General features: G+C 39.2%; 1 protein-coding gene across 3 annotated transcripts in view; it reads right to left on the bottom strand.

Annotated features, from left to right (window-relative positions):
- Positions 1-8,243: 8,243 nt before the first annotated feature.
- Positions 8,244-15,000, bottom strand: part of LOC139612758 (retinol dehydrogenase 13) — an 8,431-nt gene continuing 1,674 nt past the window's right edge. For 2 of the 3 annotated variants that reach the window (XM_071468709.1, XM_071468710.1), the window contains exons 3-8: positions 12,840-12,974; positions 11,372-11,563; positions 10,995-11,156; positions 10,791-10,910; positions 9,444-9,648; positions 8,244-8,956 (exon numbers count right to left, since the gene is read on the bottom strand). In XM_071468709.1, the coding sequence (XP_071324810.1) occupies positions 8,851-8,956; positions 9,444-9,648; positions 10,791-10,910; positions 10,995-11,156; positions 11,372-11,563; positions 12,840-12,974 (920 nt within the window). In that variant the 3' untranslated portion in view covers positions 8,244-8,850. The remainder of the gene's footprint in view (positions 8,957-9,443; positions 9,649-10,790; positions 10,911-10,994; positions 11,157-11,371; positions 11,564-12,839; positions 12,975-15,000) is intronic. The other variant, XM_071468711.1, reaches the window with a different exon arrangement.

The raw sequence follows: 15,000 nt of genomic DNA, 5'->3' as shown, positions 1-15,000 counted from the left end.
GGTGGTGGTGATGATGATGATGGTGATGATGATGATGATGATGGTGGTGGTGATGATGATGATGATGGTGGTGATGATGATGATGATGGTGATGATGATGATGATGATGGTGGTGGTGATGATGATGATGATGGTGGTGGTGATGATGATGATGGTGATGATGATGATGATGATGATGATGATGATGATGATGATGATGGTGATGTGTTCCTCCATCAGCTGTCTGAGTCCTGACCTCAACCCTGGGGGCAGACCAGCTCCCTGAGTGGATCCCACTGTGTTAAATGATTAACCAGACATGAGTTGGCATCAGTTTGATAAGTTATTGATCACTGAAGTCTCTTTAAAGTAAAACTGGTTGCAGTTTATTCTGATCATTCTTCACTGCTGCTCAGACAAAACCAGGTCCAGAATCTGGGGCTTGGTCTCAGGGAGGAACGAGGTCTTTCCACAGTCTCTGAACAATCAGTCGATTATTGAAGAAAACCCTGACTTTAATCAGGCTTCATTACTTCACACAGAGATTTCATAAAACACAACCGAACCACAAGACCAGAACCACAGGGTGGAGAATGAGGAGCCTGTTACAGCTGATGTTCTCCTCAAGTCAAGTTAAATCTCACAAACAACACAATATGCAGTGAACCTGGGGCCTTTGGGGTGGGGGTGGGGCGACAGGGGGGTCCTCAGTCTTTAAGTTGAGGATGAAGTGGATCAGTCTGGAGCTGGTCCATGATCCTCGGCTCAGATCTGGATCAGTGTAATCTGGTTCAGTGTGGTCTGGATGTTGGCAGATGTTTTGAGGCTGAACTCTGATCTGGAGTCAGTTTCACCGATGAACTGGGTCAGACTGAGATCTGCAGATTATCTACTGGCACGCTTCATTACAGCACAACAACACAATAACAGCACAACAATATACAACAGATGAATCCTGGTTCCCTGTGACCCTGTTCACATAAAACTTGATCCAGGTCCTGGTCCAGTTTCTTTCTTTATTTCTTGTGTCACAAACGAAATGACGACAGATATGAACATGAAACATTAATATTTCATGATTCAGTAGGAAAACTCTCAGGCTCACATGTTGATCTGAAACCTCTTCATGATCAGCTGTGAACTGATCCTGATCCTGATCTCTGTAACTGTTCTTACATGAAGTCTGCTTAACACTGAATCAGGTCTGAATATCTCACATTAGACTGGACTCAGAACCAGAACCAGACCTGACCCCACAACAGAACATCACAGTTTTAACTTTAGGGAACAAACATTAGAAATATCAGAATCAGGATCAGATCACTGAAACTAATGTCTGCTACAGAACCCACAGAACCTGAGACAGAAGAGTTCAAGTCAGGAACAGTCGCTGGTTTCCAAAGACGTGGATGTGGTTCTGATGGAGCCTCAGGATGTGGCTCTAGGTCCAGGTAGCACAGACAGTGATCAGTTGTCTAATTGTTCTCAGAGCAGCTGAACGCAAACAGAGTCCAGTGATAAATGAATGAGTTGAACTAAGGTTTAACTGGAGCAGTTTGTCATAGAACTTAAGCTGGAAGTCAATAATTAATCATTATTAACTAATTAATCAAAACAAATCAATAATTAACTAAACAGATAAAATAAATTTGTCTCTGTTTTTTCCTGTTTGAAACTGAGGAAATAACAAACCTGTGAAACACATTCTTAAATGAGCTGATCCTTTAAACCCACGTTAATATTTCATGATTTATTTGTTATTATTAGTCATCATTATCATGTTTACTGTCCACAGATGTGTAAATCTGCCTTCACAGCCTGGTTAAAACACATCACTGTAATAATAATAATTTTGACAACAGTAACAGACTCGACTCTGGTGTGAATGATGGTCTTGAGTCTGGATCACAGCAAAGCACCAGGTGAAGAGCAGAGACCTGGGTCTGTCCAGCCACAACCAGCACAGTGCTGCTGGTGATCTCTGCTTTTCCTGAGAGGAGTTTCCAAAGAGCTAAACATCATCATCATCATCATCATCATCATCAAAGGGGGTGAGGTAGTTTTTACTTACAAACTAATAATCTGATTCATAATTATCCTTATTCTTCATATTTTGATATTTATGTTTTGATTGATGATGATATTCTGAATGTGATGTTGTGGTTTTGCTCACAGGTCTGTGGCACAGTGTTTGTTTAACAGATGAGGTTATTAAGAGCAGCGAGAGGACTCGTGGAACAGGGACGCTCCAAGACCTGAGACCTAAAGAGAACGTCTCACATCTCAGACATCAGGTCACATGACCCTGATGCGTTACAGTGACTCTGCTGCCACCTGCTGACTCATCAGCTCTCAACAGCTCATCAAGCTTCAGACTGATCAAGAGACAATAGAAATACAAATCAATTTTAATTAAACACATCTGAACCTGCAACGGTTAAAAACATCAGTTTTCTACTGGAAAGATGAAGGTGAACAGTTATTTACCTGCAGATTTAGAACAAAAGAACTGTTTTTCATTATTAATTAATCTGTCAGTTATTTCCTTGATTAACACATCAGTGTTGTACAGTCCAGAGTGATGTCTTCAGACCAACAGTCAGATCCAAAGAGATTCAGTTGCTGTGATACAAAGAAATCTGAGACACTTTTAGTAAACAATTTAAATTGATTAATCAATTATCAAATATTCTGTTGACTGATTGATCAAAATTGTTTCAGCTTCATGAAGAAGTTTCTGGTTTTATGAGAGATTGATCTACAGTTAGGTCCATAAATAATGGGACATCGACACAATTCTCATCTTTTTGGCTCTAAACATCACCACAATGGATTTGAAATGAAACGAACAAGATGTGCTTTAACTGCAGACTTTCAGCTTTAATTTGAAGGTATTTACATCTAAATCAGGTGAACGGTGTAGGAATCACAACAGTTTGTATATGTGCCTCCCACTTTTTAAGGGACCAAAAGTAATGGGACAAATTAACAATCATAAATCAAACTTTCACTTTTTAATACTTGGTTGAAAATCCTTTGCAGTCAATTACAGCCTGAAGTCTGGAACGCATAGACATCACCAGACGCTGGGTTTCATCCCTGGTGATGCTCTGCCAGGCCTCTACTGCAACTGTCTTCAGTTCCTGCTTGTTCTTGGGGTGAACCTTCTTTATTCACTCTGGTGAAGTCTTCTCTTGATTGTTGACTTTGACACACATACACCTACCTCCTGGAGAGTGTTTTTGATCTGGCCAACTGTTGTGAAGGAGTTTCTCTTCACCAGGGAAAGAATTCTTCGGTCATCCACCACAGTTGTTTTCCGTGGTCTTCTGGGTCTTTTGGTGTTGCTGAGCTCACTGGTGCGTTCTTTCTTTTTAAGAATGTTCCAAACAGTTGATTTGGCCATACCTAATGTTTTTGCTATCTCTTTGGTGGGTTTGTTTTGATTTTTCAGCCTAATAATGGCTTGCTTCACTGATAGTGACAGCTCTTTGGATCTCATATTGAGAGTTGACAACAACAGATTCCAAAGGCAAATAACACACTTGAAATGAACTTTTATCCGCTCCTTGTAAATACACTGTAAATTCTAACAAGTTGAGTTTACTTAAAGAAATTTAGGAAACCGATTACCTTGGGAAAAGTAAGTAATCGAACTTAATTGTGTGAAGTAGTGTAAAATTATTATTTAAAAAAATTATTATATTTTTAAGTGAGGTGAAATTATTATATTTAAGTGAGCTGTACTTTTTTCAAAAATTTGAGAACTTAATTTATCTCATTATAGTTAAATTCAAATCAAGCTGTTACAACTCAAATATGTTGAGTCATATTAACTTAATATATTCTGCCAAAACAAGTGGGCATCACTTGAAATTTGTATTACACTTCACTTGAGGTATCTTAGTGTAATCCACTTCAATAAAGTGGACAGGAACTCAATAAATATAAGTCACATTAACTTAATATACTGTGCCAAAGTAAGTGGGCAGTACTTAAATTTAAATAAATGCACTTAACATACCTTAGTTTAGCTAACTTTAAAATAAGAATACATAAAATGGCATTATGAAAATGTTTTTTTATTTAAGTATTTGTAAACAACAATAACAACAATCAACATGCTGTTCATTCTGAAACTTCTCTAGACAGAGACCATCAAGTTTGGCTGAACAATTTGCAGGTGATAGATAAACAAAAGGTCAGACCATCTCTTTAGCACCACATACACTTAGTTTTTAATGAGGTTTACCTAATTTGACCTTTATCAAAAAATTACACATACTGTACTGTGATTTGAATAACAGTACTTGGCCATATGGCGATTTTTGTTAATACTGCAATTAATTGTTGAGCCTTAATCCTTCCTTTTAGTTTGCTGATTGGTTCAGCTAACTTATGCCTTTCTCTAAATTATTTCTTCAATATTATGTGTTTGAGAGAGACTAAGTGTAAGAAGTGTAATGTGTGTGTGAGACAGAAAGCGTATGTTAGTATGAGTGAAAATCATTATGTGATGTATGACAGAATGAGTGAGACTTAAGAGTGAGAATGAGTGTGAGTGAGGTGTAATGATTGGTCTGGATGTAAGCTAACAGAAGGCTCTTGATTCACAATGGACACTTTCCTGAATGTCTCACAGCAACTAACAGACTTGGCAACATTTAGTCTGTAAAAGTTTAAAACCTGAATAAAACCTGATTGAAACCTGATAATTAAAACTGTATTATTACATAGAACTGTACTTATACTAACCCTAACCCTAACCCTAACATAGAACTGTACATACATCTTCAAAGCAGCTAAATTAAGTCAGCTCTTTAATAACTTTGATATATTCAACATGTGTTACAGAGGCACACTACATTTTAATACTAAACATCACATACTGTATGCTCTTTTTCAACAGTTTTTACTCACAGGAAATTACGTAACACCTGCGCTGATGGCATGGTCATGTGACTTGCCTAAGGATGTCTTCTGATGCCTTTAAACATTTTTATGCTTTAAAATCGCAAATGCAAAAAACAGCAAACAAATACAACAAGCTGCTATCTCAATAGATACTTATAGGTTTACTTTTGGTCTACATTAACCTTTTTTATATTGTGGGCTCCCCAAGTACCTACTCCCTTTCTGCAATTATGAGGTAGCAGTAACTTAACACCCATAACACTGAACCAGATGAGTATGGAATGAAATGAAGCTGAACCAAAAAAACAAACAAAATCAAAACACTGCCATTCTTTTGACAGTTATTGTGACAATTATACATTTTTGTTAGAGGGATCATTCTCACTGTGTTGTCTATCAAACATCTTTTCTTATTTCTTCAGAAAACAATATGGAGACCTCTGCAGCTCCACAAAAAAAGGCTGTCACACTTTCATTATCAAAACATAAAAAAAGATGCAAGTGAAAAATAATATTCAATACAGTAAAAAATAAATGCATGAAATATTCAATAATGTTTTGTTAACTGTTCAGCCCCATCAAACTCACACTCATTCACACACCACACTTATGTAGACAACCAGTTTAGCTATCCCTAGCCACAACATCTAGCCCAAAAGTGCATTTTTTAATGTTTGCAGTTTTGGGCTGAGCTTTTGTTGTCCGAGGTTCAAAAATATCTTCTGGATGAACTCAAATGTGTTCTTCATACCTTTGGGGTAATCCAGATGGAGGGCATATATTAAGCCGAACAGAAGACAAAGTGCTTGACAGGTTGTGGGAATCTCATCCATGACAATGTTTCCTCCAAGGATGATTGCAATGCTGTTAATCACTGGTGGCATGTCCTCAGTCATGACGCTAAGAACCCCAACAGGCACCTGGGTGAAGTCATCTGCAGTGTCCGAATCCTGCATTGAAAATAAAATAACACAAATAAATTCAGGGAGGGTGCTAAGACTCACAGTTATAGTGTGTTCACTTTGATGATTAAAGTGTCTGCACAAAATCACATAGAAGAAACCACAACTCTGGAATACCATCTTTGGATGTATGTGAATTACTTGTACTGTAGTAGCAGCTGTAGGCCTAGTTGAAGCTTGCAAGCACACTACCATAAGTTGGTAATGATGAGGAAATTGAAACAACACTTACTTGTGTATTGATTTGCTGGAGGAGGCGATCAAGTGATTGGCCGACAACTCCCTTTTTGGATTTGAAGAAGTCAATGAGACGAGTGGTATGGTGGTCTAGAGCTTCGTAGAAGTCTTTCTCGAGGTTCTTACTGGGGACTCTTTAGAACTCAGCAAACACCTTGAGAAACAAAAAACACATCCAAAGGACCCTATTTAGCTAACTAACCCTATTTGACTGCCATATACAATACATTTCTCAAAAAGTAATGACCAGATTTACACAATGATAAATCAATTAATCATTCAAATAATCTAACAAAACAGAGTAATCTACAATGAAAATAATGATTACTTGTGTTGTGGTACATATTAGCACTACACTGGGGTTCCAGGCCGAGTCAAAGCACTTTTATTTGGATTCGCTCATGTTGAGCTGCTGCTAACGTCTGCTCTGTGCACCCGCGGGCAGACACACACACACGGGCTAACATGCCAAGAAAAAGTTGAAAAGTGGACTTTCTTCCAACAACTCTCATTCCAAACATTAAATTATATTGACAAGACAAAAGCTTTACACTTACTGAAACCAATGTTAGAGTGAACGTTCCTTGAGAGCACTGGGGCCATGTGCATGGCTTTGACCACTTGCTTGAGTTTACCTCCAGTGGTAGCTAACCGGAAATGGACATGCGCACTGGGTTGTGCAGCTCTGTAACTTAAGTCTCATACCACGAACTATGCTACTCACTCAGAAAAATCAAGTTCATATAACTTAATGAAACAAGTATGCAGGTAAAAAGTACAGAAAACTCAGTGTAAGAAAGTACATTTTAAAAACTAGTATGAATTAAGTTAAATGCACTATTGACATTGTTTGCATTTACAGTGTGGGATAATGAGGGAATAACACACACCTGGCAATGGAACAGCTGAGCAGCCAATTGTCCCATTACTTTTGGTCCCTTAAAAAGTGGGAGGCACATATACAAACTGTTGTAATTCCTACACCATTCACCTGATTTGGATGTAAATACCTTCCAATTAAGGCTGAAAGTCTGCAGTTCAAGTACATCTTGTTCGTTTCATTTCAAATCCATTGTGGTGGTGTTTAGAGCCAAAAAGATGAGAATTGTGTCGATGTCCCATTATTTATGGACCTGACTGTATTAATACAGAGAGAGACAGCTCAGGTAATAGCACTCATCTTAGATAAAGACAACACAGATTTAAATCTTGCTGCTGTTCACAGTGAACAGAGGATTTTTGTCAAACTATCGTCATCCTCACGCTTCAGGTCCTGCAGTTGGTGTTTATAAAAATAGAAATGTTTTTTGTAGTTGTGTGAGGGCTGTTGTTTTACTTTGTTTTCACTGGTTGCGCTGTTAAATAAAAAGGGCTGATCTGAATGAGAATGAGTGTAAACATTCTCATTCACAGTGTTTCCTGGTTTATTAAACTGACTTTATTTTCTTTGTGCATGAGATGAAAACTGAGATTTGTGTGTCTGTGATGTTGTGTTGCTGTGTGAGTGTTGAGGCACTGCAGACTTACATCAGGACTGTTTATCAGACATGAGACAAACATGCTACACAACAACATTAACGACAGAGGCTGAAGTCACTGTGTCCTCCTAAGTAACAAAAACAAGTCTGTGTGTGAGTGTAGCAGCTGCACTACCACTCTGCTGACTGCACAACAGCTGAAACACACACACCTGTCTGCTGAGTGTGTGAAATACTTCAATTTTGTCAATAATGATGTCTGCAGCTAACAGCAGTTAGCCACCACGCTAGCCACCTGTCAGTGGAACCAGCACAACCTCTGACATCTGATGGCCCACATAACCTGTGGTCTCCATAGTAACCACTGTGATCAAATTTTACATTCCAACACACACAGACTAGTGTTTGTGGGGACCAAATGTTTTTTGTCTCTTGGACTCTTTTCAGTGGTTGTACAAGGCTGAACTAAAATCAGTAGGAAATTTTTCTACATAACCAACTGAGAGAACTGCAGTCAGACTGTTTTTTTCATGACTTGTGGGGACATTTCCAGTTTTCGGTACTTGTGGGGTCCACCATCTCCACACACATCTTGATTTTAAGTAGCTAAAGCAAATTGAGATACACTTCTGATGTTGATCTTACATTATGTAGAATTAATCCAACTCTGGTATGAGTGAATCTGTTTTATTTAACTCTGCCACATTGACAATCTCATCACAAGATTAAGTTATTTATTAACATCAAGGAAACACCAAGGGAAATAAAGGGAAAATAAAAAGAAAGCAAAGGGAACATGAGAGGAACATAAGGAAAAAATAAAGAGAACATGAAGAGGACATGAAGGACACAATAAGACATGAAAGAAACATTTTGGTGTTTGAACTTTATTTTGAGAAAGCTGAATCTTAAAAATAAAAGAACATTCATTCCAACCTGCACATAAGTCAAAGGTCACAGTTAAACACTCTCCAATAAGAAACCATGTTCTCAGTTTTATGACTTACAAAGTGATCAAACACCTCACTAATTTAGATTTACTATTACAAAGACGTGGATATGTATTTATTATTAATTTGATTATATTACTGTTACTGCTCAGACCCTGAACTCTGTTGTCTGCTGTCTCTGATTGGCTCCCGTCTGCTGTCAATCACAGTGAGCATTTTACTGATGCTTGTTGTCGTCTCTTCTTCTGTCTGACCTGATGGAGGTGCTTCCATCTGAAGATCCTTCACTTCCTCTTTCTCTGTTGCGCACAGACAGTCAGAGGTCAAAGGTCAGCATGTGTCTTTTAATCCAACCAATCGGGCGCTCTCCTCCCACAGCTTCTTTGCCACTACGTCATCCTGTCCCTCCAGAGCTGCTTCTTTCTCTGCACAGTCACTGAAAACAAACACTAATAAACTCATTTCTGTGACTTATGAGGACAGTACACTGATTAGTGAGTGAGATATTTTGCTTCCTGTTCCTGCTCTGCTTGTGTTCTGAGACTTTTACAGTGTAACTGCTCTCTGACAGCAGCATGAAACAGAAGAACTGTTCATTACATTTAAATTAATGTAGTAAATACACAAATGTCAATTAGATGGTAATCTACATGAGAAATAAAGAAAGAAATTCTCTTATAATGATCGTCCAATTACAGTGATGAATTTGACCCAGTCAGCTGTGATGACTGTGAGTGTTTTCCACTGTGTTATAACTGACAAGTGTGTAGTGTAGCCTGAGGGAACCAGTATAAGTACAGAGGGTGGAGACTGGTTCAAGGTTTGAAAGTTGAACTTTTCTAAGTGAAAGGATGAATGAGTATGAAGGGTTGATCCCTGCAGGTGCACTTTTGTATTTCCAGACCCCTCCTCCCAACCCCTACCTGAAGTATTGTCCAGATCGTCCCTCCAGACCGGGCGTCACGGCGCAGTAAACAGTAGTCTGACAGCCCTGAGTGGGAGTCTTCATGAGTAGCAGGGAGGGGAGGCTCAGCAGTGCCCCCAGCAGGGGGAACCAGCCCTGAACATGACGACCCAGCTCAGTCCGGATCACACCCGGATGGAGACAGAACGACGACACTCCAGCACCTGGGCGACAGGTTCAGAGATAATCTAAGGCCAGTATCAGGAGGTTTAGTGCTGTGTTTACAGGTACGCAGTCGTCTGAACCATCAGTGACAACAGTGACTCAGGTTTTACTTTGTTTCAAGCCTTCTAGAGTTTATAAATTGGCCTGAATGAAGCTCTTTTTTAATGTAATCTTTATTTGCAGATCATTCACTGAAGTAAATATTATAAACTACTAGTTATCTTTTTGCTCGCTCTGTTACTGTTTCAACTCTCACTGCCATATTAATATTGTTTTTACAACATTACATTAATGTCTTAAAGGGACATTAAATTAACCTTGTCTTGAGAACAGTGGGGCCCAAAAGTCTGAGACCACTTTCCTAGACTTTTGTGGTCTCAGACTTTTGGACTCCACTGTATGTTCTCAGAATGTTCCAATCAGAACATTCTACCTCTCTCAGCACCCAACGTTGAATAAATGAACGTTACAACACTGCAATCAGAGTATTTGACCTCCATATAACATTGTAAAAATGTGCCCGCAATTTGACAAGGTCCTCACAGTGATCTCCAAATGCAGCAGATAGAATGTACCACCGTTTAAAGCAACATTAAACTGACAATGTTCTGACATTGTGGAGGAAATAAAGTTATACCTTGATGAACAATGTTCAGAAACCATTCTTTGAAACATTTTTAGACCGTCATATGTATATATAATAGCACTTATTCCATGATAAGTGCAGAACATATAGTGAATGTTATACCAAGCAGGAGTATAGTTTTTAGAAATACTGATGTCGTGAACAAATTTCCTCCACACATTTTTAACTAGTCACCAACCTCACAACAATGTGTCAAACAGATGTTTATTCATTTGTAATTGTGGTAGAAACTGATGAATTGCTGTTAATGAATTCTTGTACAAAAATAGTCACATTTGAAAGATATTTAGTCTGTTTATGGTGGTTGATGATTGGTGTTTAGTATTTCTGGGATTTAGTGTCTATGGGGACCTTTGAGTGTTTCTAGGGTTTAGTGTTTATAGGGACCCCTGAGTGTTTCTAAGGTTTAGCAGTTATGGGGACCTTTGAGTGTTTCCAGGATTTAGCATTTATGGGGACCTCTGAGTGTTTCTAGGGTTTAGTGTTTCTGAGGACCTCTGAGACGTCCGGCGAGCTCTCTGGAGAACAGGACATTGGCCAGTTTGCTCTGACGGTAGCTCTCCAAGGAGCTGTACGGCCTTCTGCTGAAGAACAGGTCATCAAAGTCAATACGACCTGAAGACATAACAAAAAATACATATAACTGTTAAAACAAACCAAAAGAGATTATGAACAAACATCAGAGGTCAGAGGTCATACCCCCCTGGTGGGCGATGGATGATACATTGACCACTCGGCTGGGGGCAGAGCTCTTCAGCTTTGGCAGCAGCATATTGGTCAGCAGGAAGTGACCCAGATGATTGACAGCCAGCTGAGTCTCAAAACCATCTTCTGTCAGCCATTTTGGACACATCATCACTCCTACAGACAGGCAGAGAGAGAGAGAGAGACAGGTAAAGACAGAGTGAGAGAGAGAGAGAGAGAGAAAGACAGACAGGTAGAGAGAGAGAGACAGGTAGAAAAAGAAAGATGGGGGAGAGAGAGACAGACAGGTAGAGAGATAAAGACAGGTGAGCAGACAGGTAAAGAGACAGGTGAACACACAGACAGATGTAGAGACAGACAAGTGGACTCACCTGCGTTGTTGATGAGGATGTCCAGTCTGTCTTCACTGTCCAGGAAGTCTTTAGCGAACTGTCTGACAGAATACATGGAGGCGAGGTCAAGGTGTCTGATCACTACGTTACCATTTCCTGTCGTCCGGCGGATCTCCTCCGCCGCCCACTCTGCCCGGGTCAGGTCCCTGCACGCCATCACCACGCGGGCCCCTGGTCAACAAAAGAAACACACGTGATCACCATAAAGAACAACAAATTAAACACACCCACTTACCGAGGCGTGGGTGTGTTTGATTCGACACACACAGTCAGTAGTAATCCCTATAATCGGCTGAGATGGTTTCAGCCCGTTTTAGCGTTACTGTGACCTCTGACCCCGTTAGTGTGTGTGTGTGTGTGTATTGGATGAGTCACCTCACATTAACAAAGCAGTCTGACATATGTTCACACTGTAAAAAGACTTGATGTATTGAAAAGCAGCATGTGAAATGAAATCTGTACTTTTTTGAGTGAAATTTTGTGTTGATGGTGGACATTGTTAAAATTTATATGTCACATGGTGTTGAATCCTTCAGCAGACACTCAGAAGAGAAAAATGTCAACTACAATAACTAGAAGAACACTCAGACCTGCACCAAGGCCAAAGTCAAACAACATAAACCAGACGTCAGAGAAAAAAACTCAAACTCATGGTAAATTACCTGGATCTGCCCCAGAATATGATGTGTTCTTCCCTGGCCCATCCCCCACCCCTCCACCATGTTCAGTGCAAATCAGCTCCATACTTTTTGTGTAATCCTGCTTTCAAACAAATAGACACAGGTGAAAACTCAACTTCTTTGTTGGAGGTTATAAAAACTTCACCTTTGCTGGTTTGTGCTCCTTCATTATTCTATTCATATTGTAACTAATTAATTGTCTGTGTTATATGTTTTGTAGCTGTACATCCTCCTGTATGCTCTGCTGCTGTCCTATCAAAGAGATATTTTATCAGGTCCGTAACTGTTTGAATTGTATTATTTATATATTTATTTTATTATTTAACAGGATCTTAATACATGAGCTGATGGACAACAATCAAACTACGACTTTAAAAGTCCCTGCCAATCAAATTTCATAAATGCAAAATGTTTCCAGAGATTTTATGATAATCATTATTACTATTATTATTTGCTTTCCAAAATTCTTCCCTGAGGATTTTCACCACCACTGACGATTCAAATTAAAACACAGATCTATGTAGGGAATGCAGAGAGAGAGAGACACACACGGTGGCCCTGAGGGATCAAACACACTGCAACTTCAGAAAACACTGAGGGTCATGTTAACAAACTGTTAACGAGCTGTAGACTGAGGCTGCGTCTGAATCTTTAAATCAGTGATGTCTGTCCCCATAAAGGGGGTGAGTCCCCACAATGTACTGAGTGAACCGATGTGTGTCCCCACAATGTGAGTAATACAGGTTCACACACACACACACTCTGACCTCTGCGTGCCAGCTCTCTGCTCGTCTCTTTGCCGATGCCAGTGTTTGCTCCGGTGATCAGAACTGTCTTTCCATCAAGACGAACCGAACAGCGACACACTCCACCTGCAATCCACTTCCTCAACACCGCCACACCTGCGCGCGCGCACACACACACACACACACACACCAGCTGTTACCATAGAAACAACAAAAGGAAATATTGTATGTGATGAGTCTGATTCTGTTGTGGATGCTCCCTTCTTTGCTGATGATGCTGTCATTTATCTCAAAGACTCACTTCCATTTAAATTAACTTGTTTTGAATCCTCAGGTGTTTCACTTGGTTACAGTTTCATCTCTGTGTTCTCTAAAACTAATCCTTGAATAGAAAATGTGCTCAGTAGAGCGCAGACCTCCATCAAGCCAAATGTCAAACAACATACACCAGACTTCAGAGGAAAAACTTCAAATTCATAGTAAAAAATCTGGATCCGCCCCAAAATCTAGTGGATTTCTGGTCCTCAACCCATCCACCCACCAGGTCTGGTTCAAATCAGAATAGACACAAGTTATTTTATAACTTCTTTGGCAGAGGTAAATCTATTTTAAAAATCTCATCTTAATGGAGGGGGGTGTCCCTGTATTCCCTGACCGTCTACACTGTCAAATGAAGGCATTAAATGACCAAAAAAAAAAAAAAAAAAAAATCTGATCAAGGTGGAGTTTCATTTGTCTATTTTACACCATGCAGGCGGAACATTATTCTTTTAATTATTGTCTGGGTTTGTCAGGATTTTAAACAGCTGCTCCTTGTGTATACACCACTGGTCAAACACCTACGTGTTTCTGTTATTTAAATTTATAGATTTAAAAACAAGGAAGCATTGAATCTAAATGTTGTTCTCTCTACAGTGGAAATCAAAGTTCCTACTAATGTGTCACTTCAGTCCAGTTCATCCCAGACCAGCTCCATGGGGTTCAGGTCTGGAGACTGTGCTGGTTCTGACCTGTCTGTCTGTTTCCCTCCACTCTGACAGCAGCATACAGTCCTACTTCCTGCAGTACAGTGTTGTCATGGTGATGATCATGACAACACATGATGTCATCATCAACCTGGAGGAAGTGTTTCAGTAACGTCACCAGTTTCTTCATCCCTGAAAAAGTTTTCTGTTTTCTGTCACATCTCCAGTTCCTGGTCACATGGCCTTTCAACAGAAACTGGAAACATGGTTTTATCTAAGTCCTTTGACCAGTAGTGTCGATGTTCATAACGAGTGTGTGAATAATAAGAAAAGGTGGTGACTGTCACAGAGAAGTGAATGTGCCAGTTACAGAGAGTGTAATGAGCTGAATCAGATGGAATGTTGAATTAATAACAGTAAATCCTCTGATAATCAGCTGCTGCAGCTTTAACTCTTTTCATGCTTCATACTGACCAGAGCTTTGACAGCTCAACTGTTCACCTATGTGTGTGCATGTGTGACTTCAGTGTCATAAGAAATGTGGGAACTTTGAGTTTCACCTGTTTCAACCTGCAGCTTGTAAAGTTTTGTTTTTCTGTTCCTCAGTGATGAACAGAAAATCCAGGGTCATTTTATTCCCTCACAGGAGGCTGTGATCAACCAACAATCATCTCCATGATCAATCTGACAGTTATTTTCTTTATTCATCAACCTTTCAGTAAATTCAGTCACAGATAGTATAATAGTATAAAAAAGCCCAAGTTAATATTTAAGTTGCTCTTTTTGCCTGACCAACAGTCAAAACCTGAACATGTTGAGTTTCCTGTAACTGAGAAAATCACAGAAACTAGAGACTTCTTGTAATTTAAAAATGAATGGTTCATTTATCAGGTCATGTGTTATTCACATGTATGAACAGTACATAGACACATTTATCTACTATTTAAATTGTAATTGTATATCATGTTGGTATTCTTGATTTTCTCTTGTTCTTCATGCTCATCATTATTTTAGTTCTATATTCTGTATAACTAAACTTTTAATTTTTTATTCTTTTTGTCATCCACTTAATTTACAGTTTTTACAGGTTTAAGTAATTCTGTTAAAAGAGTGCTATATGAGTAAAGTTATTATTATTAGTTGTGTAAGTGCTTTAACCTAAATGTAAATCAGACATGCAGCTGTGGGTCAGACCCTGGATACAGACATAAATCCAT

The sequence above is a fragment of the Trachinotus anak genome, unplaced genomic scaffold, assembly GCF_046630095.1.
Source record: "Trachinotus anak isolate AG129_WGS33_773 ecotype Australia unplaced genomic scaffold, CSIRO_AGI_Tana_v1 ptg000032l, whole genome shotgun sequence".
NCBI lineage: Eukaryota > Metazoa > Chordata > Actinopteri > Carangiformes > Carangidae > Trachinotus > Trachinotus anak.
The sequence above is the reverse complement of the archived record's forward strand: the minus strand, read 5'-3'. Positions and strand labels throughout refer to the sequence as shown.